The sequence below is a fragment of the Onychomys torridus genome, unplaced genomic scaffold (genome assembly GCF_903995425.1).
Source record: "Onychomys torridus unplaced genomic scaffold, mOncTor1.1, whole genome shotgun sequence".
NCBI classification, from domain to species: Eukaryota; Metazoa; Chordata; class Mammalia; order Rodentia; family Cricetidae; genus Onychomys; species Onychomys torridus.
The window spans coordinates 226,782-253,818 of NW_023411202.1; the positions used below are offsets into that span (position 1 = coordinate 226,782).

Below are 27,037 nucleotides of genomic sequence, written 5' to 3' on the forward strand. Positions count from 1 at the left end.
ATTCTGAGCTTGATCCGCAGCACTCAGCTGTGCACAATGGTGTATGCTTGTATTTCTAAGAATACATGTCTATCATCCCAAAACTTTGGATACAGAGTTATGGGGATTCCTGGAGCACACTGAACAACTAGTTGATCAGTGATATCCAGGCTCAGAAAAACTGTCTCAAAATTAAGGTGGAAAGGTATTGAGGGACATGTTTAATGCTGACATCTGATTTTCACACACACACACACACACACACACACACACACACACACACACACACAAACACACTGATGGTTTATGCAGTGTTTACCTGGCACTAAAGGATGCAGGACTCAAGACAGGGACTTGGGATTGTTATCTTACCCTGGAAATGTCAGGCAATTTTGATGGTAAATTGCTATTTGCCAGAGAGATTCTTCACTTATCTCCTAGAACAGGATAAGATAAAGTGTGATATAAAATTTTAATTAGGCAGTTACTTCAGGTTTCTGCTGTGGAATCTAGCTTGAGAGTTACATCTTGTCACTGTGAACTCTCACTCAGAAGAGCTTAGGAGGAGAATGGAAAGGGTAGATGATCACAGGCTAGTTTCTTTAAAAAATAATAATTCTTAACAAAGACTACCTAACTTATACAGTTCATGAAGTTACTATTTAACAATATATAATTTAATTTTGTTCCTTGAATACACATGTATACATCAAAATTTACATGTGAGTGGAAATATAGTTCAGTAGTAGACAAATTGTCTTGCTTAAGTGAAATTATGAATGTATCCCTAAGATGTGAGAAAAGGATGCATGGTGAGTATTTTTCTCTACAGAATTCATTTTATTTTCTGCATGTACTAAGTAGAATGTTTAATTGTGATGGAATTAAGTTGTAAAGCAGTTCTTGTGACAAGGTTACTCTGTGTAGTTATGATGCCTGTTCTTTGATCTTGCTCTGTAGATCAGGCTGGCCTCAAACTCACAGATATGCCTGACTGTGTCTTCTGAGTGCTGGATTCAAAGGCATGCTCCACTACTGCCCATCTGAAGCACTATTTCTTAAAAGTTGAAGCATGTGTTAGTTTTGCGATATATGTTAAGAATTATAAAGTTCTTAAACTTAATTAAAATTGAAAAATAAGTTAACTTCATTGAAAATTATCATGTTATATACTATATACCATATTTTTCCTCCATCAGTGACAACTACTTTTTGAAAGAGTTCTTTATGGTAGATGATAATTTTCATTGTTACAATAACTTTAGAATCTTAATCCTAGACTCCTCTATCACTAGGCATGGAATTAGAAGCACAGTAATTCAAGAAAATGTTTCCTATTCAGTGCCTAGTGTTGAAAACCAACATGACAGCTGAGTACATTTCTCTCCTTTCAATACACTACAACTTCCCTAAAAGCCAATTGCAGTGTTGTGCTCCTGTCTGATACAGAGTCCACAGGATGTACATCATAATCCCTTGCTGCAGAACTTCCTGGGATTTACTGGAAGATGGCAGACAACACAGATACAGAAGTTCCTACCATTTTGCAACTTCCCCCAATGCCAAATAAAGATTCAACAACTGTGGTTGAAGTTTCTGTGATCTCAGATCATGACCATGGGTGCATTTTCTCTGTTTTCTGGTTTATTATTTCATTGTTTGTGTCAGAACTTTGCAATCATATGGATTTTACAACATCCATCTTTTCTTTTAAGGTTATTATCTTTAGACATGACTGTGCAAATGCCTCCTGAAGAGTTTTGCTTTTATAAAAAAATGAAAAGCACAGCGTTAATTTTGTGGCTAGTGAAGTCATCACCTCCATCAATCTGCCTTCTGTATTCAAAACAATAATTTCATTGCATTTTTCAGCAGGCATGAATGCATTTAGAAAAAGTAAAATAAAGAGCATGATTTTCTAAATAAAACATAGATGTCTAATATTCATTTTGCTGTTAGTTTTACTGTACTATATCTTTTTACCAAAATATATCTAAACAGATAAGTTAGATACAAAGTGTTATAGGAGATATTTGATTAAGTGCTATATAATTAATTATCAAGTATCCCATTTAAAACATATATGTGTGTGTGTGTGTGTGTGTGTGTGTGTGTGTGTGTGTGTGTGTGTGAATTTGTGTGAGTACCTTGGTGACATCAGATGAAAAGAATAACATCTGATTTAGGATCCTTTCTTTCCCTACACTCTATGACCTGGAGTCTAGGTATTCTATTTCTCTTAGCCACTGTCCAAGGGCTCTGTCAAAGCAACCTCCTACTTTCCTTTGGGCTGAACATTGTTTTTCTCATCTCTCTGCTGTATTCCAATATCATTGTCTTAAATCCTTCCTTCCTTCCTACTGAACTTGTCATGGACACATTAGAGTCTAGTACTTGATATCCTGAATATTAACTGGAATTTAATGCCAGGGGAAGGTTCCTCATTCATGGCACTGGCTCAGTCACTTTTATTTACTTGGCTTTCCCTGCAATTGTAGTACCAGTGTTGGAAAATCCCAAGAGACCACCAAGGAGCCTGTTTCCACTGCAAGCATACAAGAGTCTTTTTTATTTTCAGCTTCAAATCTGGACCACTACCCTATGGTCCAATGCATAACATGGTGGGAAATGTGGCAGTGTCCATGGGTTCTGGAGTTGGAGGGATTTTAAAGAAAAAAACACAAGGCAGGAATTACATGCCTTGGAATTTTTTGGGACTAGGTAAAAGGGATATGGATTGTGGTGATTTTTTTTAAAACTACTGGTCTAGACTTTTGGCATGAAACCACATTTGAGACTATTGAGTTAAACTTTAGGCACAGAACCACAACCTGCTGACAGGATATCTGGATATCTGCAAGGGCCATAAACTGTAGACAGGATGTCTGCAGGAGCATCTGGATCTTGTTAAACTTTACTGCCCTGTTTCTTAATTAGCTGTTTCTAGGTTATCTCTTTGAGTGGTCATGGCACATTCCTGAAGTTTTTCCTGGAACTGAGTACAGCCCTCAGTCACAAAGTGGTCTAAGATTGTGGCCCTTTCCTAAGATGGAGTTTGTAAGTCAACTCTAGGCCTTCATGTCGCCTTCACAGAATCACGCAATGAAGACTTCTTGCTTTCAGTCATTTATGCTGGACTGAATTCACCCTCTAGATTTCTTGATTGAAAATTTTTGTGGCTGTTGATGTTGTTTCCAGAGTAGTTTCCTAAAGCCATCCTAACCATCTGCTTTGAAACTGAAAGGTTCCATGGCCTCAGCAGCCTCATGGGTTTTGTTTGTTTGTTTTGACCAACGACATCTTTGATCACTAATTTGATGAGTGAAAAATCTGTGGTGATTCCCCTCTTCCTCAGAGTAATCTTCTTTTTGTAGAAGTAGGATGACAAGATAGAGGAACATAGGTACATGATCCCAATTTCTTCTTTTTTGACCACTGTTAGTTCTGGTTTCTCAGTTGATATTTTTTTTCTAGCAGCTAGAGTATAAGGCTCCATTTCTTTTGATTTATCTAGTTTTAAGCCCTCTCCAGAGTAGAGGGATCCAATTCATGCTTCCTTGTAAAGAAATAAGGAATTGTGGCCCATGTCATGTTTTCCAGCTGCTTCCTCTGCATAATAGTACTGCTGACAGTCAAAGTGGATACTATAAGGCTGTTTGTTATTTTATTCACAAACATAGAGGAAGAAGAATATATTGGCATGTGCACACACATTGGTCATATTTGGCTCTTAAATTTACTCAGTTGTCCTTGTGTTGTGATATTTGATCCTGACTGACTGTATGCATTACATTTCCATAAATATTTTTTCTATATTTGGTTCTATGGTTCATAAGCCTAGAAGAATCCCTTTAAGTTAAGTCACTAAGAGTTGTGACTCTGATTTTTTGATCTATCATTTCTCTATAAATTTTTACACTTTTGCTACTATAACTATCTTATCTCTTCAAGATAATCATATAGTATGGTGATTACAAAAGAAAGAAAAGGAAAAAGAAATTGTAATAGAAACTCTCCCTTGTACCTGTAATTCTTGTCATTGAAAAGTCAGTGCATACATGTATGATTATTTTCATATCTGACCACAATTATTACCATGTGTTATATAAAATTCCATATATTTGCAAAACAAGCCAAGTTTGGAATTCCACCCTTAAAATGAAAATATTAGAGATAACATTCTAGTAAATAGATCCTGGACAGCATTTTTCACAGACAGTTGGTGAATACTCTTATTTTGCATTACAGGAAGGACAACCACATACCCATTGCTGAGGAAATGAAGGAAGCAGAATATCTTAACATATCCAAACAAATTTCTTTTCTATAAACTTTCTTAGCGTAATTTATTTTGTGTTTTTTGTTTCTTTGGCTTAAATGTATGTTTGTTCATCACATATAAGTCTGGTGCCTAAGGAAGTCAGAAGAGGGTTTTTGATCCCTGTAATGGGAGCTATAGACTGTTGTAAACCATGATTTGGTTGATGGGAATCAAACACCAGTTCTCTGTAGGAACAACAATTTCTATTAACTAGTGAGCCATGGGTTTTGAACATGGATTTTCCATGTTCATTGAAGAATTCTTAAAATGTTCATCCTAATGTTGATGGCTTTAAGGCTTTTCTGATTTAATATTGGAGTATATCATATTTACTTCTTCAGTGGTGTTTTTACTTCAGTTTTCTTATCGTCAAAATTATCATCTCCATCCTCATCATATTTACCCATAATCATTTTTCTCTGCATAATGATCATCTCCACCATCACCCATAATATTCAGCTTGCTTTACACTTTTCAGTTGAACCATTTTGTATTTTCTTGGGCCACATCAATTTCCAGACATATTTAAGAGTTCTACACTCTCCTCATCTTAGTCTGTTAAATATGCATTTTCTGGGGCTAGAGATTGGCTCAGTGGTTAAGAGCATTGACTGTTCTTCCAGAGGACCTGGGTTCAATTCCTAGCACCCACATGACAGCACACAACTATCTGTAATTCCAGTTCCAGGGAACCTGACACCCATGACAAAACACCAATTCACATAAAATAAAAATAAATTAAAAAAAAATAAGCATTTTCTTCCACAGCTGCTAGGTGCCATCTAATAATATGCATAGGTCCTAACCATGATAACATGCAAGTAGTATAATGTGCATACAGCCAATGGAAACTTAAATGTATAGACACATTCATACTTGCAAGTGTTACTATAATTGGATAACCTTCATAATTCATTGACTTTGCCTCAAAGATCAATGTGTAAGTCATCTTTCTCCCAGGCCTAGAATTGATTGACAGTTCTTAAAATTAAGGTTATCATTACTATCACTTAAAAGTCATAATCTTTGCTATCCTATAATTTATGATAAAAAAAATAACTTTAAGTTTTATGGGATCCTGCCCATGCCCACCTAGTCTTCTGAGAGGTGGAGGCACACATGTCACTATGAGAGAAACTTGAAGGATGTAACTGCCAGCTGCTTGCTCTTCAGAACAGATATGCAGGAAAGATTCACAGAAGGGGTTTTATGTTATTTTAAAAATCATGTATTGATACAGAAAAAATCATGAGATCACCAAGATATCAGAAACCCGATAATCATATATTCTCGATGTATTATTATACTTCAAAAATGTTTACTCACTGCTTTACTTATCATTTTGGTTGTGCAAAGATTAAATACTTAACTAAAGTAATAAAAAAGTTGAATTATACTAATGATCTTTATGTTTACTCCCTTAAGATATAATTCTAAATTTTTCTTCCATTTATCTATTCTTTGGTTATTATTGGTGAGTGGTATGCATTTCATAATGCATGTATGGAGATTAGAAAAAAATTGATGGACTCAGTGTTTTCCTTCCTCCACATGGGTTCTGGGAATTGAACTGAGGTCATTTGAAGAGAAGTGCTTCAGTGAACAGAAGCAAGCCCCTTGACTTCCTGAACCATCTTATTACTGCAGTTTGAGATGGTTAAATGTCAGTTATAATCCGTGTGTGTGTGTGTGTGTGTGTGTGTGTGTGTGTGTGTGTGTATTTTCTAGTCAGGCATATTAAGGGCACTTGTTAGGCATCTAATAGGCACTTGTTATTATTTACTTTATTAGTATTTTTAAATTTTAATTCAACTTATACAAATATATCAAGTATTCATAATTATTGGATAATGAAAACAGTAATTTTTAGAGGGTAGAATACAACATGGACCAGTGGAAATTTTAGCCAAGAATGCCTTGGGTATCAGGGCATTGAAACTTACCAAAAGTTTGCACTAGGAAGCTTAACAGAATTTGCTCATGCTACTTTAGCTACAATGAAGGTGGTCTCCATTATTTTCAAAAATGAGAGAAAAGGAGGAGAAACTTCATCTTCAATGGTGAAGGCAGAAGATTGGTTGATTGTCAAGTCTGGGGTTATTAATGAGTGTGATGTTAATGATATCTATTCATTAGGGATTGTGTTAAGTGTTATTCTATGGAAGACAAACTTGGGGCGAAACTGGATCTCTATCAATCCTCCCAGTAAGGTAATATTGAAGGAAAAAAATCCACAAGGCCTAACACATAAGTAAAAAAATCTATGGGTGATCAATCACTGCTAAGAGAAAGTGAGTGAATTTTCACTATGGATAAGCCTTATGTTACTTTAAAATTACTCACACAGCTGTCCCATATTTTTACAAACCTTTTAACTACAATCATTGACAAGAATTTGTAGGCAGACTTTCTTTGGACCTCCAGCTCCCAAATAATGACATGGAGGATTCTTGTTAATTTTGAAAGCTTGGCCTTATCTTAGGCTTGCTCCCAACAAATTTTTATAACTTAAATTAACCTGTTGATATTGATCTACATTCTTCCATGTGACTCATTACCTCTCCTCAGTACCAAATGTATGACTTGCTCCATGTCTTGGTGTCAAATTCACTGCCTCTCTGATTCTTTCCTGAGTTCTTATCCCTGCCTGGAAGTTTCACCTATACGCTCCTGGCTAGTTATTGGCCATTCAGCTCTTTATTAAACTAATCCAATTCCCTTGTCAGAGATACATCTTCACAGTGTACAAAAAGATTATCCCACAACAAGAATTGGCACTACTTGGCTTCTTAATATGGTAATAATATACTCACCAAAATAAGCATGAGAGTTAAGGGTTAATTTCTTCATCCACTTTCAGGTAAGAGTCCATACCTCAGGGGAAGAAACAGGAACCATAGAAGGAAAACGTTTATGCATTTGTCCTCTCTAGTTTTCACAGGTTTCTTTGTTATGCATTCCAGGCTTACCTGCCCAAGAATGGTTCCACCCACAGAGTACTGGACACTTGCACATAAATCATCATTGAAGACAATTCTACAGACATACCCAAAAGACAATACAATGGAGGGGATTCTTAGCAGATGTTCCCCCAGATCATATGTATTCTTGTCTTGGTTGTGTCTAATTGACAGTAATATCTGACCAGTCTATCTTCTTAAAAAGGAAACCCAAGAAGCAACATGCACTTTTTCTTTAATTTTGTTGAGTCCAAAAATCTATTATAAATTCATGCTTTAACTTTTAAAATTGTTTCAATCCAAGATGGCCACTTAATATTTATCACTTTCAGTCATTTTATGCTTTAATTTTCAGTAAATTTAGAAAATTTACTTGTTATAATGACTGGTGGTTTGAATGAAAATGACCCCCAGTAGGTTCAGAGGTAGTGGCAGTGTTAGGAGTTGTGGCCTTGTTGGTGTAGGTAGGTATAGCCTTGGTGGAGGAAGTCTGTCATTATGGATAGATATGCTTTGATGTTTCATAAACACAAGTCAGTCTAGTACTTCACTCTTACTCTTTCTGTTGCCTACTAAGCCAAATGTAGAAATCTAGGCTTCTTCTCTAGCAACATGTGTGCCTGCATGCTGCCATGCTGCCATGTCATGATGATAATGGACTAAAACTAAACCAACAACAGTTAAATGTTTTCATTTATAAAAGTTGTCATGGTCATCGTACCATTTCATAGTAATAGAAGCCCTAACTAAGAGAATGGCATTTGATATGACATTTTTTTTACTTGAACAAGAATGCCCTTTTTAGTATGAAATACAGTATATATTTTAATAAATATTTTCTTTTCTAGTGCTTCCATAATTATTCATGTAACAAATCTACTTGTTATAATAGGCAGACAGTTTTGCTATGAATTCATGACATATTTAAAATTTCCATGAAGTTTTAATTATTTAACTTTTTCATTATTATTTGAAAATATACTCTTTTATATACAAAACTTTTATAATGTAATGAAGTAACAATTAATGTCAAGGTTTCTAATGGGATTTGCAGAGATATCTTGAGCATGATAGACATTTAAGATATCAAGGGTCACCAAAATCTGAGTTTCATTATATTCTATATGTGTTCATTTTTAGATATATTTATTTTATGTTGTAGTGTATGATTGTTCTGCTTGTATTTGTGTACCATGTATGAAAGTCCTCTATGGCCCTTTACTAAAGATCCATATTTATACATTCCAGCATTTGAGTACTAATCTTTATTGATCTTTTCCCTCATTACATTAGATGTAGTATTATAATGCTTTCTTCAGGAAATTGTTCTAATGTACAATAAAATTAATTTTTTATTATATCCTTGGTTGTAGCAATCATTTATGATGCAACATGTTTATATGTCTTGACTTTGAATTATTAGCTTGGTTGTTTTTATTTGAAAGATGTTTCAACATTTTTGATATTCATTGGTTTCCAGGTTCTGTTAGGGTTAATTTTAAACACTGGACACTTTTTAACAATTATGAACATTTGGTACATAGCTTCTAATTCTGTTATTAAATTTTAAAATCTCTATGTTGACAGAGGCAGTAGAAAAATAGATTTCTACAGTCTATGGATAGACTTGCACATAATTGACCTTAAGGGATCACATGGACTTTTTATAATGTACCATCAGATAGCAATTAATTTTAGTTTCTGAATTGAATGTGTGTTATTACTTAGGAACTCAATGACAATTTTCAAGCCTGGGGGATGTGGGTGTCAGAATATGCAGAGTATTTATTGTAGGCAGATAGATTTAGGGATAATTTGTTCACACTGTGTAAAGAATATGTAGATTCAGAAGATGCTACATGTGCTTCATGTCAAAGCTCCTTTCAGGACTTAGTTGCCTAGAATCAAATTCTTCCTTCCAAGAACATTCAAAGCTGGTGGCAATGACAGACAGAGATCACAACAGAGTTAAAGAGATTAGGATTTGCTAGGCAAGAAGTAACTTATAACAAGGACTAGGTTAGAGGTTTCAATGAATGGAAAATTATTAACCAATGAGGAAGACAAGCTAGAAAAGGTTTAAGATGGTCAGATATCCATGCATCTCTCTTAGGGTTCTCCTTGTTACCTAGCTTCTCTGGTGCTGTGGATTGTAATATGGTTATCCTTTGTTTTACATCTAATATCCACATATAAATGAGTACATACCATGTTTGTCTTTTGGGGTCTGGATTACCTCACTCAGGATGATTTTTTTCTAGTTCCATCCATTTGCCTGGAAATTTCACACTGTCACTGTTTTTACGGCTGATGTCGCTGTTTTTACATACTCCATTGTATAAACATGCCACATTTACCTTGTCCAGCTTCCCATTTTTTACTTTCTTGCTTTGTAAATTTTATTTTTATTTTTTCCTTATATGCTTACTTGTTTTTCTTTTTTTTTCCTTTTGGATATATAATTGAATTTTAGCAGAGCTGTCTACACTGATATGTAGAGATTTACAAGTATTCCACAGTAACAATTTGGTAGTCACAGTGCATTCTCTTAGCTGCAATTTGTCTTTGGGACTTATTTGCATTCTCTTGTATGACAGAGGCTGGATTTTTGTTTGTTTTATGCTGTTTTTTGAGCAATGCTAAACTTTAGATTTTTCAAAAACAATAGAAATCTATTAAAAATCCTATATTATAAATTATGGAGTAATAAAATAGATGTGATTTTTGAAGGAAAAAAATGGTCAGATATCACAAGTGAAATGAAAGAGTATAAGAAAGCTAATCCTACATTGAAAAATATGTCCGGGAGTTTTATTAAATCAGGTTGCCAATGTTTGTAGATGTAATCATCTTATTAAATAAGAAACACAGAACCAATTGCAGAGTTAAAAACCACGAGGTCAGAGAAAGAGTGGAAAACCTTACCCTTCACTGCTTCTGCTGTCCTTCCTCTTTGCAAGAGACCTATTTCTGTGTGTCCTGTCTTTTTTTATAGACTTTCTGTTCTGTTTTCTCATTGGTTATAAACCCAGCCACATGACCTCCTTGTCACTGCCTGTTTGTACAGACCTCCAGGTCTTCTATGGTTGGTATTGAGATTAAAGGCGTGTGTCTGCCATGCTGGCTGTGTCCTTGAACACACAGGGATCTACCTAGCTCTGCCTCCCAATTGCTGGGATTAAACGTGTGCACCAGTACCGCCCAGCTTCTGCTCTGGCTTCCTCCAACCTCAAGGCAACTTTATTAACATACAAATAAAATCACATTTCAATACAAATAAAATATCACTATAAATGTTCTTACTAAATTGTGATTTATAATAAATTATGTGATAGTGAATTGTGATATTGTCCCCTTGATAAAGCACTTATATAGGATGCACAAAGATTTGAATTTGAATCTCACATAAACACAAGTGAGATGGTGCACAATAGTGACCAGTGCATTCAGACAGTAGAAGCAAGAAGAATGAGAAAACAGTAAGTAAATCATCCTTCATATTCCCAAATAGTGCATCCCTGAATCCTTTAATTTCATTTTAAGATCCAATAATTCTATAGTTCTGGTACTGTTCCAAATATGGATATTAACTCACTCACCTTGCATAGGTCCACATAATTGCCCTTCTATATACAGATATAATAATAAGTAAATAAGCAGAAAATCTACATCCTAGCACGTCTTTATTTTCTTCTGTATTTTCTTTTTTTTTTTTTAAGTTAAGGGATGGGCTGGAAAGATAGCTCAGGGGTTAAGAGCACTGACTGCTCTTCCAGAGGTCCTGAGTTCAATTCTCAGTAACCACATGATGGCTCACAACCATCTGTAATGAGATCTGGCGCCCTCTTCTGTATACAGAATGAATAAATAAACCTTTTTTAAAAAAAGTTTAGAATAAGGAATTTTTTATTCATTTTACATACCAGTCACAGATACCCCTCTCCTCCCTCCTCCTGTTCTTCCTGTCTCCCACCACCAAACTCGCCCCCCATTTTCTGGATTGGAGCACGTCTTTTTTAAGAGCATAATTAAAGAAATTTCAACACTGAAAGATCTCCCAACAGTTTTATAAAAAAACAAAAAAACAAAAAAACAAAAACAAAAACAAAAAAAAAACAAAAACAAAAAAACAAAAAAAAAAACAATTATTACGTTCATACTAAGGTTTTCAGTTTACCTGAACACATTTGAAATTTTAAAAATAAAAATAATCAAGTAATATCTCGTTAATGTAGAATGTTTTAAATGCAGTATCTTTGAATCATTATTGATTTTTCCTGCCAGTGTTTCAAATGTCTAGTGTTTTTACACCTTCTCTACTTTGGGTTACATTTTTCCTAAGCAGCTTTTCACTACTGTATATAGAAAGCAAACGGTGAGTTAAGATTAAATAATACACGTTGACCGCAGAAATGCTTAGAATTTGTTCCTGGCCAATTTAATCAGGGGATTGTGACGCCCCTCCTTTACCATACGGACAATACGAAAGCTTAAAGCTCATGGCTGCCTATCTGATGTCATTAGGTTCAGAAAAGATTGAGTCCCTGCAGCCTGGCAAACATGTACGCATGCGTGATTACAGGGTTGTACTGGCTCACTAGCGCAGGCTGGGGGTTGGGAGTGTGATAGTGAAATCAGCGCAGGAGCAGTCCTGCTCAGAGGAGAGGAAGCCACAGACGCCTGCCGCTTCCACCTGAGGAATGGTCAGCGAGACAATGCAGCAGCCAAGGTCAGCTCCCTTTGGGCCCTGTTGTGTCTTTCAAAGGTGGACTTTCTCTCTCTCTCTCTCTCTCTCTCTCTCTCTCTCTCTCTCTCTCTCTCTCTCTCTTTTCATGTTAAAGGTTGGGAATTTGTATGGATTGGAAAATTATTGTATAGATCTAAAAATCTTTGGCTCTGAGGAATCACGTCAGAAATCTATCCTGTTAGGACCTGGCTTCCTTTGTCCTATCCTCTGTTGTATTAGCTGTAAAGTGCTCCTCCCAATGATCCCTCAATCTGTCCTGTCACTTCGGCTCAATTCGCTTCCTGGATGAGCATTTCCATTTCAAAGCTTAGGCAGTATTGTGGAATATCGTTGTGCGGGAATATGGGCACTGATCAAACCAAAAGGAACAATTGTGATGTAGGTGTGTCCTAATGGAAGTTAAATTGGGTGTCTTCTTTGCATCGGGAGGGTATGAAAAGATGAAAGCGGGTGAAAAATTAACATATAGATTAACAGTGGAGTGGGAGGTCCAATAGACCACAGTCATTTAGACCTGCGGGTTCTGAATGGTTGGAAAAAATAGGTAGTATGAGTTCTGACACTAAGATAGTTATAATAAAGAAAGGGGTTTCCAAAGTGGCTGTAAGAAAGGACGACAGCGTAAAGAGAGAGAGAGGAGAGAGAGAGAGAGAGAGAGAGAGAGAGAGAGAGAGAGAGAGAGAGAGAGAGGAGAGAGACAGAGAGACAGAGAGACAGAGAGACAGAGAGAGAGAGGGGAGGGGGGAGACACGGAGAGACGGAGAGAGAGGGAATGTGTCCAGATTAGGGTCAGAAGTGAGTGAGTATGTCAGCAAAAAGGCCAGTGTGTGAATGTCTGTTGCATACAGCGGTACAGTCTATATAGTAGTAATGCATTATAAACACATTTTTCTATGATATTGTAAATTGATTTTATTTGAACATTGTGGACTTGCTTCAGTGTCTTTCTTTTTTCTTTCTTTTTTTTTTTTAACTAATTCTATCAAAAAAAATGAACTGTTGATTTGGGAGATATTTGATTTGGATATGCTATCTGTTTTACCTTTTCTGATCACCTATGTTGAATGAAGTTTAAAAGATATGCATATGACATAAGGAACATATAAGTCCACAGGAGCATGTCTTTTCCTTTTTGGAATTATATTTTGTTCATTTCAAAATGGTGTGTAGATTTAAGATTTTAAAAGGATTTTCCAAAATGCAATGGAGTAGTAACCCATGCCAGCACCTCTCTCAGGTTTTCCACACATTGTTACTTCTCCAGAGCTGCTAATTAACACAGATACAGCACAGTAGTAATATACCAGACTGTTTTTGTGTAGCTTAACTTGAAATTTAGGATGGTGTTACTTCCTGCTGCTTTTAATTATCCTTTTTTGCTATAGTGAGGTGTGTGTGTGTGTGTGTGTGTGTGTGTGTGTGTGTGTGTTTCTATATAAAGTTACAATTACATTTTTAAATGTGTGTGAAGGATTTTGTTGGAGATTACATTGAATAAGAGAATTGCTTTTGGTAGAGTGGCCATTTTCATAATAATAGCCATTGGAATCCTTGACCTTGGGAGGCATTTCAGACTCTGGTTTCTTCTTAAATTTAGTTTTCCAATTTCTTCAATTTTCACTGCAGACTAACATTTTTCTACATGTATCTATCTATCTATCTATCTATCTATCTATCTATCTATCTATCTCTATGTGTGTGTATTATAACAAAATTGTTATATGTTTCATGTAACATAATGTGTTATACATAATTTATGTATAGTAAATATTGTTGTTTCTATGATTTCTTTCTCAATTTCTCAACATGCCTGTAATTTAGAAAACCTACTGAATTTTGGATGTTAATTTTTTACAATATGATTTTTTGAATGTACTTATCAGCATTAAAATGTTTCTGATGCCATATTTAGGAATTTTTACATAGAGAATTATATCTTATTCAAATGTGGGTACTTTGACTTCTGCCTTTCGCATTTGTAGCAGTTTTTCTTTTTTCAGGGACTTAAAGTTCTTGTCATATAGGTCCTTCACATGCTTAGTTAGTGTAACCCCAGGGTATTTTATATCATGTGTGGCTATTGTAAAGGGTGATGTATCTCTGATTTCCTTCTCAGCCTGTTTGTCTACTGTATATAGGAGGGCTACTGATTTTTTTGAGTTGATCTTGTATCCTGCAATGTTGCTGAAGGTTTTTATTAGCTGTATCAGTTCCTTGGTTGAATTTTGGGGGTCACTCTTGTAGCAGCTTTTTATCCTTCAGTCTTCTTACTGCCCTAAGACTTCTAATGCTGTACTGAAAAGGAGGGAAAAGAGTGAATATCCTTATTCTGGTCCTAATTTTAAGGAAAACCCTTTGAGTTTCTCTTCATATAGTATGACACTGGCTCTGGGCTTCTTGTGAGGCAGCATGGTGTCTGTATTCATGACCACATTTCTAAAGAAAAATGATACTTGTTCCCTGGCAGCCATCAGTGCCAGTAAGTCCTAGGGTTAAAGCTTTGAGAGCCCCTCCATCCCCCTTGCTTGAGTTTGTACTGGTTCTCATGAGGATTATACATGTAATCGAAACCATGGAGGTTGTGTTGGCAACAGCCATGCTGTGTGTATGGGACAAAGTTTCCCAGCATTCCCCCTCACACCCCAGCTCTTTTTTCTTTCCACTCCTTTTTCCTTTATACCCTTGAAACCTGGAGGGAAGTGATTTAACTATCTCATCTTTGACTGAGGACTCACAGTTGCTTATTCTGAGTGCTTTAAGTAGTTATCATCTAAGCATTAGTGATCACCATCTGCCATAAGATTCTTGTCTAAGCCGGGCAGTGGCAGTACACACCTTTAATCCTAGAATTTAGGATGCAGAGGCAGGCAGATCACTGTGAGTTCAAGAACAGCCTGGTTGACAGAGCTAGTTTTGGTACAGCCAAAGTTCAACAAAGAAACTCTGTCTCAAAAACAAAAACAAATATTGTCTAACCAAGATTGACCAGCACAAATTCATGAATATAAACACATATATATTTAAGAGGGAATTAGACAAAAATGGCCATATAGAAAAATAACATCAATGGGTTCTCTGCTAGGACCTACAGCATCCCTAGTCATGATTTTTGATCATACTTTTCAGTGACATGCCTGCATTCCCTCCTGTGGAGGAGGTCTCAATTCCAATCAAGAGTGTAGTTGGTTACTCTCAGCATGGTCTTGACATTATTGTACTGTGGTTATATTTTGCCTGGCAGGTTATTATTGTAGCATACAAGGTTAAGCCAAGGATCAATAAATAATTATCTTTCTTCTTGTCCAGAGTCTACAAAGCACTTTCTGGCACTCTGCAAGCTAGCCACAGGGTGAATATCATGGTTAGCTCAAGGTTAATTTCTCCATGTCCAGCAAAGAAATATGTGATGTTTTCAAACACATTACATTACCATAAAGTGTTGAGAGGCAACCAAAAACAATTACAATAGCCTATGTAGTTTTAGATACTTTCTGCAATTATCTAATCAATAACTTCTAAAAGAGTAATACTTGTCTGTCACTAAGATTTTTATTTAATAACTCATGCCATTTAGGAGTAATGATTTAAAAAATGTTAGCTATTTCTGTTTGAACGACGTGTGTGTGTGTGTGTGTGTGTGTGTGTTACATAAGGATTATTCATACATCTTTAGTTTTGGTTTGCACAACCCATTTGCCTCCTGCCCACCTGATGCCCATTTCTACTCACATATTTAGCTTCCAGTGCTGGTTCTATGATATTTTACATCACATCTACTCTAATATTCTTACATATTATTGTTTGAACTAGTATATAAACAATTGTATATGTTCACATGTATCTTGTTCATACACATTTCATTTTGGATAAACCTCATTTACCATACTATCCACTACACCACTCACTTTAATCCATCTGCTTCCAAAACTTCCCTCTCTACTTTGATTTCTCAAGTATACTATCACTCTGTTCTTAATGCATCTCTCTCTGCCAATGACAGGTTTCTAATTTTCTATTTTCTGCATGGGCTTCATATACCCACATAAAACAAGAGAATTTAAGTAGGACCCTCGTGTGAGTGAGAACATGAAATGTTTAACCTCTGGATTTTGGGTGGTATCATTCAGTGGGGTTGTTTTTTGTTTTGTTTTGTTTTTTCTGTTTCCATCTATTAACCAAAAAATTTCATAAATTAATTTTCTTTGCAGCTAAACATTGTTCTATTGTGTATATCTATCATATACATTTTAAAAACATTGTTGTATGAATTATTAGAATGTGTCTGTATATGTGTGGGTATGTGTTGTGTGCATGTGCATTATTAGCACCCATGTGAAGTCAGAGGACCATCTTAAGGAGGATATTTTCTCATTCTACTGTTTGTGATCTGAGTATTGCACATTTACCCTACTCAGCCATCTTTTTGGAGAGAAGGGGGGAATCTTATTTTATTTTTTTATCTTTATTTTTATTGAGAAATTTTTATTCATTTTACATACCAACCACAGATCTCCCTCTCATCTGTCCTTCAGCTCTCCTTCCACCTCCCTCCCCAAACCACTCTCCATCCCCTCCTCCAAGAAAGTAAGGCCTCCCATGGAGAGTCAGCAAAGCCTGGTACATTTAGTTGAGGCAGGTCCAATCTCCTTCCCTCTGTATCAAGGCTGTGCAAGGTGTCTCACCATAAGTAATAGACTCCAAACAGACCAACGTACACAACTGTCTTACTTATGTGAGAGGGCTTATAGTCCAATTCTATGTAGGCTCCACAGATGTTGGTCTAAGGTTTTTGAGTTCTTACTAGCATGGTTTGGTTGTCTCTGTATATTTATCCATCATGATCTTGATGCTCCTTACTCATAGAATCCTTCTTCCCTCTCTTCGACTGGACTCCTGGAGTTCAGCCTGGTGCTTGGCTGTGGACCTCTGTATCTGCTTCCATCAGTTACTGGATGAAGGCTCTATGATAACATTTAGGGTATTCACCAATCTGATTACCAGGGTAGGCCAGTACAGGCACCCTCTCCACTATTGCTAGTCTAAACTGGGGGCAAGAAGGTGAGCAATAGAGGGTCAGGGATGGGGGATGAGAACAAAGGGAACAGCATGGTCAAGATGGGCAGGGACAGAGTGGGAGAGCAATGAAAGACATCATGATAGAGGGAGACATCCTGGAGATAGGGAAAAACCTGGTGCTAGGGAAGTTCCCAGAGATCTTATTGTCATATACAGACTATTTATATGTGTTGGAATCATAGTGTAATCATTATATATGTATAATGGATTGATATCTAAGCAGGGTTGTTAGCAGTCACATCTTCTGAAAGATTTGTAAACTCTTTGGGTTGATACACTTTAATTTACTCACCAATTGTGGTTGTTGGTATAGAAAGCAGAAAGGTTGCATCTTCAAATGCAATCAGAAAGCAGAAAGCTTAGATGATGAGCAGTCAGCAGGGAGAGGGAACTGAAAGCAACACAGGTCCCAAACTCATGCCCTGTGATGTACTTCCTCCAGAAATGCTACAACACCTAAAGCCCATCAAACATAGCCACCTAGGAACCAAGTATTCAAAAACCAGAATCTGTGGGGAACATTTCTTATACAAGCTATCACAGCTACTCTCTAGCCTGCCATGCCTACCAATAAGTTCAACCACTCTCACAGGTTCCAGGAAAGTAACAAGGAACATGCCTTTCCATTGACCAATCTGACCACAGAAAAAGCCTGGGGCTAGGCAAATAATATCTTCCTGCAGCATGTCTTGCTGTAGGAGAGAAAAATGTACACTGAGATCTCTGAGGAAGATATTTGCCTATCCATAGTACAAATTTAATATGTAAGACAATTTTTCAAAAGATAATATTTTTATTAGGCAACCCTGGGTAATCTGAACTCACTATGTAGACCCGGGTGTATGCTTTAACTCACAGATAGCCTCCTCTGTCTTTCTCACAATGGGACTAAAGACATGTGTCGCCAGACCAAGTCTCAAACTTAATCTTTATCACCAGCATTGTTTATCCTTTATGTCTCTTATAAACTGCTACACAAGCTCTAAAATAGACCAGAAGCTTACTAGGACAGCATGTGACTTTCTGGTCATGTTTTCTTTGGGCATTCGATGCTTAGAACAAGCCTTAGCACATTCACTGATGAATGAATGCAGGCAGACATTTGGTCTCCTTGGCATAGCCCCTGCTTCCTTATCAGTTGTTTTGGAACTTTATGAGCCTAATTCCCATGGTAGTCGAAACTCTTTCAACGTGATCTCACATATCTGCAGCTCACTTAATAATGCTTATTCTCCCTCCATTGTTTTGTACTCCCTGATATTCATAAGGACGTCAAATACCACCTTCCATATGCTCAGTTACTGCAGTAATACTTGTCCTTCTGTTGTGTTCCATACCTGATACTCATGGAGACCTCATACACCAATAACTAAGTGTCTCTAAAGGCTCCTATGAAGGTGAGAGTAGTTTGCCACAGGCAATGAAGGTTGTTTCTTAAAGAGAGATGAGTGGTATATGACTTAGTTTCTTCATTTCCATAACACTCAGACCATATCCATTCCTGTGACACATAGCATAATGACTCAGAATTTAAGGGACTTTTCATTTCATGGCTAGAAGTCCTCCCAGTGGGGGCATAGTAGTGCATGTTTTTAATCATCTCACTTGGAAGTCAGAGTCAGGGATCTCTTGAAGTCAAAGGTTTGCTTGGTCTATATAGCTAGCTACAGACCAGCCACAGCTACAAAGTAACCCCTGTCTCAAAGCATCAAAAACATCAACAAAATGTCTTTATCAACTTCAGCAGTTCTGATGCTAAATATTCATTAATTGTCACCGTTTCCTGTAGTGGGCTATTACTAGACCCCTGTCTTAATAATAAATTATAGATTTTCTCTTTTAGTATATTAACACTTGAAGCTGAAAAGAATTTTTACGATTTCTAACTCACTTCTCCCTTTTCAGTCTCTGATTCTTTACATGGGTTGTATGTCTTCCGCACTGAGAAAGTGATTTTAGCACAACTAGAACTTTTATATCCTTATCCTTGTATCTTGACAGCTATATAAAAAAGCAAAAACCCAGGTATGGTAATACCCACATTTAATCCCAGAGGCAGACTCAAAGGCAGAGGCAGTTGGGTTTCTCTGCATTTGAGGGCAGCCCAGGCTACACAACTACATATAGCTTCAGGTCATATGGGAATACATGGCAATGCTCTGTCTCAAAAAGACACAAGTCATTATAGCCCATTTTCCACTTTTGGTACTGAATAGCTGCCATAACTTGCAAAGGACATTAACCTGTATATGCTACTTTTTTTTTTCTTTCCTGTTTTTTTCTTTTGGTTTTTCGAGACAGGGTTTCTCTGTGTAGCTTTGGGCCTTTCCTGGAACTCACTCTGTAGCCTGGGCTGGCCTCAAACTCACAGAGATCTGTCTGGCTCTGCCTCCCAAGTGATGGGATTAAAGCGTGTGCCACCACCACCTGGCCGTATATGCTACTTTCATGAATCACAATATAAACTTTAGTTCACCAATCTTTTTAGGGAGAGTTCTATATTTACAACTTTGGATCTATTAATTTAGGAGGCATTTCTGTCTATTCCATGAAGGGCAGATACTGATATTTCCCTTAGAAGATTACGTTCTCAGATAGTTTCAATATAATAAAATGTCATCTCAGCCATATAACATGCTACTGCCGTTATGGCAATGGTCCATATCATCGCTTAGTATTTGGTGGAATATAGCCATCAAAATTTGGCCCATAGTCATGCTATTTTTCAGACACATCAGACCTGATTGCATAATTATCTCCCATATAGAGGCAACTCCTTACCAACTGATCTTTGATAGTATCAGTCACTGTTCATGCACAGATTTTGTTGCATGACATTCTGTGTGCAGTAATTTATGTTTAAATTTTCCTCACTATATACTCAATAAGTATCATTTTATACAATTAAGATTTATTCATGTTATTTCAAATATCAGAATTTTGTTCTTTTCCCATGTGGAGGGTGTGCGGGAATCAAATTAAATTAGTTTGTAAGGAGGTGGGCAGGATCTGAAATAATAGGGGGAGGGAAAGAATATGATCAAAATGTATAGTGTGACCAAAACAATGCTGAAGAAGTATACCAGTGGAACTGCTAAACTAGATGGCGAGAACCCCATGAGCCTAAAGATTCTAGGCAACAGTGGAAAGCTGGGAGCATGACAGGTGGTTTTCCCCAGGGAAGAGCACAACAATTGGTTGTCCAGTAGCTAATGGCCAGCCCTGAAAATATACATGCAAGTAACATTATACAGACAGGACAGGTTGTATTTAGGAATATATATATTCATATATATATGCATACAACAACTATTGGGGGAAAAGAGGTCATTAATTTTAGAAGAGTGTGGAAGGGTATTTGGAAGGTTTTGAAGGGAAGGAATGGAACAATGTAACTATCCTGACTGTCCTGGAACAATCTCTGTAGACCAAGCTGACCTCAAACTCACAGAGATCTGATTGCCTCTGCCTTCCAAGTGATGGGATTAAAGGCATGTTTCACTAATGCCTAGTGGGAAAATATAAGTTTTTAAATAAATTTAGTGCTCTTCACTAAGTCCTGATTATCAATTTTTATAGATAAAATCCAAGGTTTGGCTCATGTTAATTAGGAACTCGACAAACTTTGCAGTGGAACCTCACAGGGCACACTAACTGCATATGAGAGTAGGATCCGTGCCCAGCAGTGGATAGAAAACACAAAATATATTCAAGGGTACTTTTGTACTTTTATTCTGGTGTTGCTTTGCTTTAGCATTTTTGGTCTTACTGCTTTTGCTTATATATTCTGCTTTCTGATTTTGTATTTTTTAAACGGGTTGTGTCTGCATGTGTGTGTATGTTTCTTTTGTTTTCTTTATTCTGGTTTGTTATATTCATCTGATTTTTGTTTCAAAAAGTAAGATAGAATGAAAGTATCTGGAGTTGAGTAGGTGGGGATTTGAGGAAAATGTTGGAAGAATTTGGAGAGTAGTAATTCTGGTCAGAATATATTACATCAAAATTAATTTTAATTATATATATGTTTTTATGGCATATATATATATATATATATATATATATATATATTACTTCCTTCTCATCTGGGATATATCAAGTACTTCTATCCATCTGCTAAGTCTGTTTCAAAAGATCAAGAGAAAAATCTTTGTATTTCATTTTTCACATTGCAACCTTTTCTCACCTTCTGAGATAACATCCATTATCATTTCAGCAAAGCTGGATGATAATCATCTTCCACTACAAATACAATTAGGTTGCACAAGTAACAATGAATTACTACTCTGAAAATGTTTCTAATAAATTTCATTCTTTTGTCTCAAGACAGTGAGAGGTAAATCTCTAACAAGAGCGCCTAAGATTCGAGTCCAGTATCCGCTGCCGCCCCTTCAGTCTTCTAAAACACTGACACGGTGCTGCCCTTTTCCTGCTACCTCTTGAAACATTCTTGCCAGTAGTGGCGGAAGCAGAAGTCAATTACCCACTACTTGCTGTCTCAAGAAGCTCCAGATGGCGTCTTCCGTGGGCAACGTGGCCGACAGCACAGGCTTAGCTGAGTTGGCACATCGAGAATATCAGGCAGGAGATTTTGAGGCAGCTGAGAGACACTGCATGGAGCTCTGGAGACAAGAGCCTGAAAATATTGATGTCCTTTTATTACTATCATCTATACACTTCCAGTGTCGAAGGCTAGACAGATCTGCTCACTTTAACACCTTGGCAATTAAACAGAATCCTCTTCTAGCAGAAGCCTATTCGAATATGGGGAATGTGTACAAGGAAAGAGGGCAGTTGCAGGAAGCAGTTGAACATTATCGACATGCCTTGCGGCTCAAGCCTGATTTCATTGATGGCTATATTAATCTGGCATCAGCCTTGGTAGCAGCAGGTGACATGGAAGGAGCAGTACCAGCTTATGCCTCAGCTCTTCAGTACAATCCTGATTTGTACTGTATTCGCAGTGACCTGGGGAACCTGCTCAAAGCTCTGGGTCGCTTGGAAGAAGCCAAGGCATGTTATTTGAAAGCAATTGAGACACAACCAAACTTTGCAGTAGCCTGGAGTAATCTCGGCTGTGTTTTCAATGCACAGGGGGAGATTTGGCTGGCAATTCATCACTTTGAAAAGGCTGTTACCCTTGATCCAAATTTCCTGGATGCTTATATCAATTTAGGAAATGTTTTGAAAGAAGCACGCATTTTTGACAGAGCCATGGCAGCTTATCTTCGTGCCTTAAGTTTGAGCCCAAATCACGTGGTAGTGCACGGCAACCTGGCTTGTGTGTACTATGAGCAAGGCCTAATAGCCCTGGCCATCGATACCGGCAGGCGAGCTATAGAACTGCAGCCACATTTCCCGGATGCTTATTGCAACCTAGCAAATGCTCTCAAAGAGAAAGGCAGTGTTGCTGAAGCAGAAGAATGTTATAACACAGCTCTTCGTCTGTGTCCTACCCATGCAGACTCTTTGAATAACCTCGCCAATGTCAAACGGGAACAGGGCAATATTGAAGAGGCTGTCCGCCTATATCGCCAAGCATTAGAAGTCTTCCCAGAGTTTGCTGCTGCACATTCCAATTTAGCAAGTGTATTGCAACAACAGGGCAAGCTGCAGGAAGCATTGATGCATTATAAGGAAGCCATAAGAATCAGTCCAACATTTGCTGATGCTTATTCTAATATGGGAAACACTCTAAAGGAGATGCAGGATGTTCAGGGAGCCTTGCAGTGTTATACTCGGGCCATCCAGATTAATCCTGCCTTTGCAGATGCACACAGCAATCTGGCTTTCATTCACAAGGATTCGGGGAATATCTCAGAAGCAATAGCTTCTTACAACACAGCTCTGAAATTTAAGCCTGACTTTCCTGATGCCTATTGTAACTTGGCTCATTGCCTACAAATTATCTGTGATTGGACAGATTATGATGAGCGAATGAAGAAACTGGTTAGTATTGTAGCTGAGCAGCTGGAGAAGAATAGACTGCCTTCTGTGCATCCTCATCACAGTATGCTATACCCTCTTTCTCATGGCTTCAGGAAGGCTATTGCAGAGAAGCATGGGAATCTCTGCTTGGATAAGATTAATGTCCTTCATAAACCACCATATGAACATCCAAAAGACTTGAAGCTCAGTAATGGAAGATTGCGTATAGGATATGTGAGTTCCGACTTTGGGAATCATCCTACTTCTCACCTTATGCAGTCTATTCCAGGCATGCACAATTCTGACAAATTTGAGGTATTCTGCTATGCTCTGAGCCCAGATGATGGTACAAACTTCCGAGTGAAGGTGATGGCAGAAGCCAACCACTTCATTGATCTCTCTCAGATTCCATGCAATGGAAAAGCAGCTGACCGCATTCACCAGGATGGAATTCACATCCTTGTAAATATGAATGGGTATACCAAGGGTGCTCGAAATGAGCTCTTTGCTCTCAGGCCAGCTCCTATTCAGGCAATGTGGCTGGGATACCCTGGGACTAGTGGTGCACTGTTCATGGATTATATCATCACTGATCAGGAAACTTCCCCAGCTGAAGTTGCAGAGCAGTATTCTGAGAAACTGGCTTACATGCCCCATACTTTTTTTATTGGTGATCATGCTAATATGTTTCCTCACCTGAAGAACAAAGCAGTCATCAATTTTAAATCCAATGGGCACATTTATGACAACCGGATAGTTCTGAATGGCATCGATCTCAAAGCATTTCTTGATGGTCTACCAGATGTGAAGATTGTCAAGATGAAATGTCCTGATGGAGGTGACAATTCGGACACCAGTAACACAGCTCTTAATCTGCCTGTCATTCCCATGAATACAATTACAGAAGCAGTTATTGAAATGATTCACAGAGGACAGATTCAGATAACAATTAATGGATTCAGTGTTAGCAATGGACTGGCAACTACACAGATCAATAATAAGGCTGCAACCGGAGAGGAAGTTCCTCGTACCATTATTGTAACCACCCGTTCCCAGTACGGGCTACCAGAAGATGCCATTGTGTACTGTAACTTTAATCAACTATATAAAATTGACCCCTCTACCCTGAAGATGTGGGCAAATATTCTGAAACGTGTACCTAATAGCATGCTCTGGCTGTTGCGTTTTCCAGCAGTAGGAGAATCCAATATTCAACAATATGCACAAAATATGGGCCTTCCCCAGAACCGTATCATTTTTTCACCAGTGGCTCCTAAGGAGGAGCATGTCAGGAGAGGTCAACTGGCTGATGTCTGCCTGGACACTCCCTTGTGTAATGGGCACACCACAGGGATGGATGTTCTCTGGGCAGGAACACCCATGGTGACAATGCCAGGAGAGACTCTTGCCTCTCGAGTTGCAGCTTCTCAGCTTACTTGCCTAGGATGTCTTGAGCTCATTGCTAAAAACAGACAAGAATATGAAGACATAGCTGTAAAACTGGGAACAGATCTAGAATATCTACAGAAAATTCGTAGCAAAGTCTGGAAACAGAGAATATCTAGCCCTCTGTTCAACACCAAACAATACACAGTGGAATTAGAGCGACTGTATCTGAAGATGTGGGAGCATTATGCAGCTGGAAACAAACCTGACCACATGATTAAGCCTATTGAAGTCACTGAGTCAGCCTGAATAAAGACTGTGCACAGGACAATTACCCCTATACCTGAGCCTCAACCTTCTGGGGGAAAGGGAACTAGATAACATGCTTTGTGTTTATCTGTGCAGCACTGTGTTGCAGGTGGGTGATATATAATGATAATAGAATAGCACAGCCACACTTGCTTCTTGCGTAAGGAGAGACGAGATAAGAAACTGCTATTCCAAAAGGAATTTCTGTAGAGTGTTGCACCAAGCAGGTGGTGCAGAGGTCTGGAAGGTCTGGTCTCCCTTGATCTTCCATGGGATGCTTAATGTGGAAAGAGACAGAGATTGACCAGCCATTTTGTGAGTCCATGAATTGATAGAGTCTTCTGGTCTTTCTTTTTTTTTTCCGTATTTTGAGTATTGGAGCTTTTAAAAATGTTTGCTTTCAGGTATTTTTATTCATGTGAAGTGATATTGATTCTTCTGAGATAAAGTTTAAACTAAAATATTGTTTCCTGTTTTAGTGTGTGAACTCTGACAGGGTGACAGGAACCTTGCTGATGTAGTCTTTTTATAGGTTTTATCAACCACTGGAGCCTGTATCAGTCATTTTAGTGTCTGACCTAATGCTTGAAGCTGACAGTGCTTTGTTGATTTAGATGGTGACTCAGATTTTTCAGCCTCGTTCCCATTTCTTTTCCTTCACCTCCCTTAAATTTGCCTGTGAGTGCTAAAGATACCAAGTCTTGTTTCAAACATCCTTAAACATGCCATCTGGTGCCAAGGGAAAATTCTTAGGAGTGGATATTAATCATGAAGGGCACAGTTGTGGTACTGTTATTGATAACAATGTATATGTTTTTGCCTTTTTTTTTTTTACCTATTTCACCAGTGTTTAAGCCTCTGACTGACCCTGCTCTGCTGCTTCTAAAAGTGATGTGTGATAAGATTTTTACCTTCCTTTTTAATTTTTTTAAGTGAGTCCCATTATTCCTATTTCTTTTAGCAGAAATGAAATCCCAGGTAAGTATATTTGATTAGTAAGTTGTAGTTATCTCCAGTACATTAAATATTGTTCACTGATAGATTTTGAGGTAAAGCTTTGCAGGACCATCCCTATATAGGCAGTTATTTTTCAGACTGTGTTAGTGTATAAGTCTCTATGTTTATGGATTCAGCCTTAGTAGTAGTGAGTTTGCATCACTACTTGGTTTAGACTATAAGTTAGACATTTGCGCTCCTGGAGCTTGAGTTTTGGTGTTTCAAAAAAAGGCAGAGGGCTTGAGGCTTGAACAAGAAGCCGCCATATGAATACGTTTGTACTGCTCTCCTGCACTGTTTCTACGGTGCAGACACAGGCCAGTTTTGTGTTAGTGCTCTAGCTGTGGCTTCCCAAAGCACCTAGGCAGTGCACCAATCGGTAGCTGCAGCTGTTGCCTGAACTTAGCTGACAAGTTATTGACAATTAAGAACTTGAATTTGTGGTCCTTACTGCTAGTTAAAACCTAAGCGAGGGGTCTCATGTGTAATTCTGAAGTAGAATTACATTGTCATAAACTGTGTACCTTTAGCAATGGAAATCAAGGAACACCAGTTAAGAGATTTTTTAAATTTATTTTTTAACTGTTAAAGGTTGCCAGCATGGTTACAGGTAAACTGACTTTTCAAATTCACAGAACTACTAATGTGGGATTGGATAATAAACTTCCAGTGCCACTAAGGCTGTGATCTGTGGCCATTTTACATGGCACATCATTCCTCCTATAGGTATGAATTTTGCTCTGGTTGAAGCTTTGCTTATTGTAACAGGCTTTTATTTCCAGGTAACATGTCTGTGGAAGACTTAATTCTGATAGAGTTATAGATATACTGGAAACTAATTTTTTTTCTATTTTATTCTACTGCTTTATTGAAAAAAAAAATAAAGCATTTAAATTGTGCTCCAGAAATTCAGATGTTGTCTTGTGGTCTTTAAACAATAAAAGGATGATTTCCCATTAAAAAAATGCACTCTTTTGTAGCATTTTTCCATCCATTTAACTATGAATTACATGACACTGTTTTTTAACACCTATATAATATTTCATTGTGTAAATGTACCAAATTTTCGTTATCCATTCATTTTTTTATGAACAGCAAGTTATTTCCTATTTCTAACTAATGTTAATAAAACAGCAACAAATACAATGAGCAAGTGTCTCCGTCATAGTATATAGATTCCTTTGGGTATATGCCCAAGAATGGCTCATCAGGACCTTGAGGTAGATCTATTCCCAAGTTCCCCAGGCAAAACCACACTGATTTCCAATGTCACTATACAAGTTTGTATTTCCACCAGCAATGGGTAAGAATTCTTACACCACTTCCTCACCATCATGT

At 37.5% G+C, this 27,037-nt stretch overlaps 1 protein-coding gene across 2 annotated transcripts; it reads left to right on the plus strand.

The window, feature by feature from the left end:
• The first annotated feature begins 11,879 nt into the window (after positions 1-11,879).
• LOC118575024 (UDP-N-acetylglucosamine--peptide N-acetylglucosaminyltransferase 110 kDa subunit-like) lies at positions 11,880-26,636 on the plus strand. Of its 2 annotated transcripts, none has more exons than XM_036175747.1 (2): positions 11,880-11,989; positions 21,407-26,636. In XM_036175747.1, the coding sequence occupies exon 2, from the start codon at positions 21,593-21,595 to the stop codon at positions 24,701-24,703; it is 3,111 nt and encodes a 1,036-aa protein (XP_036031640.1). In that variant the 5' UTR covers positions 11,880-11,989; positions 21,407-21,592; the 3' UTR covers positions 24,704-26,636. The 2 variants fall into 2 exon arrangements, with proteins under 2 accessions (XP_036031640.1, XP_036031641.1); XM_036175748.1 differs by having other exon boundaries at positions 21,411-26,636.
• The last annotated feature ends 401 nt before the right edge of the window (positions 26,637-27,037 follow it).

Bases quoted from the DNA above. Each gene is read 5' to 3' on its own strand.
- LOC118575024 (XM_036175747.1), top strand. From the start codon at position 21,593: ATGGCGTCTTCCGTGGGCAACGTGGCCGACAGCACAGGCTTAGCTGAG.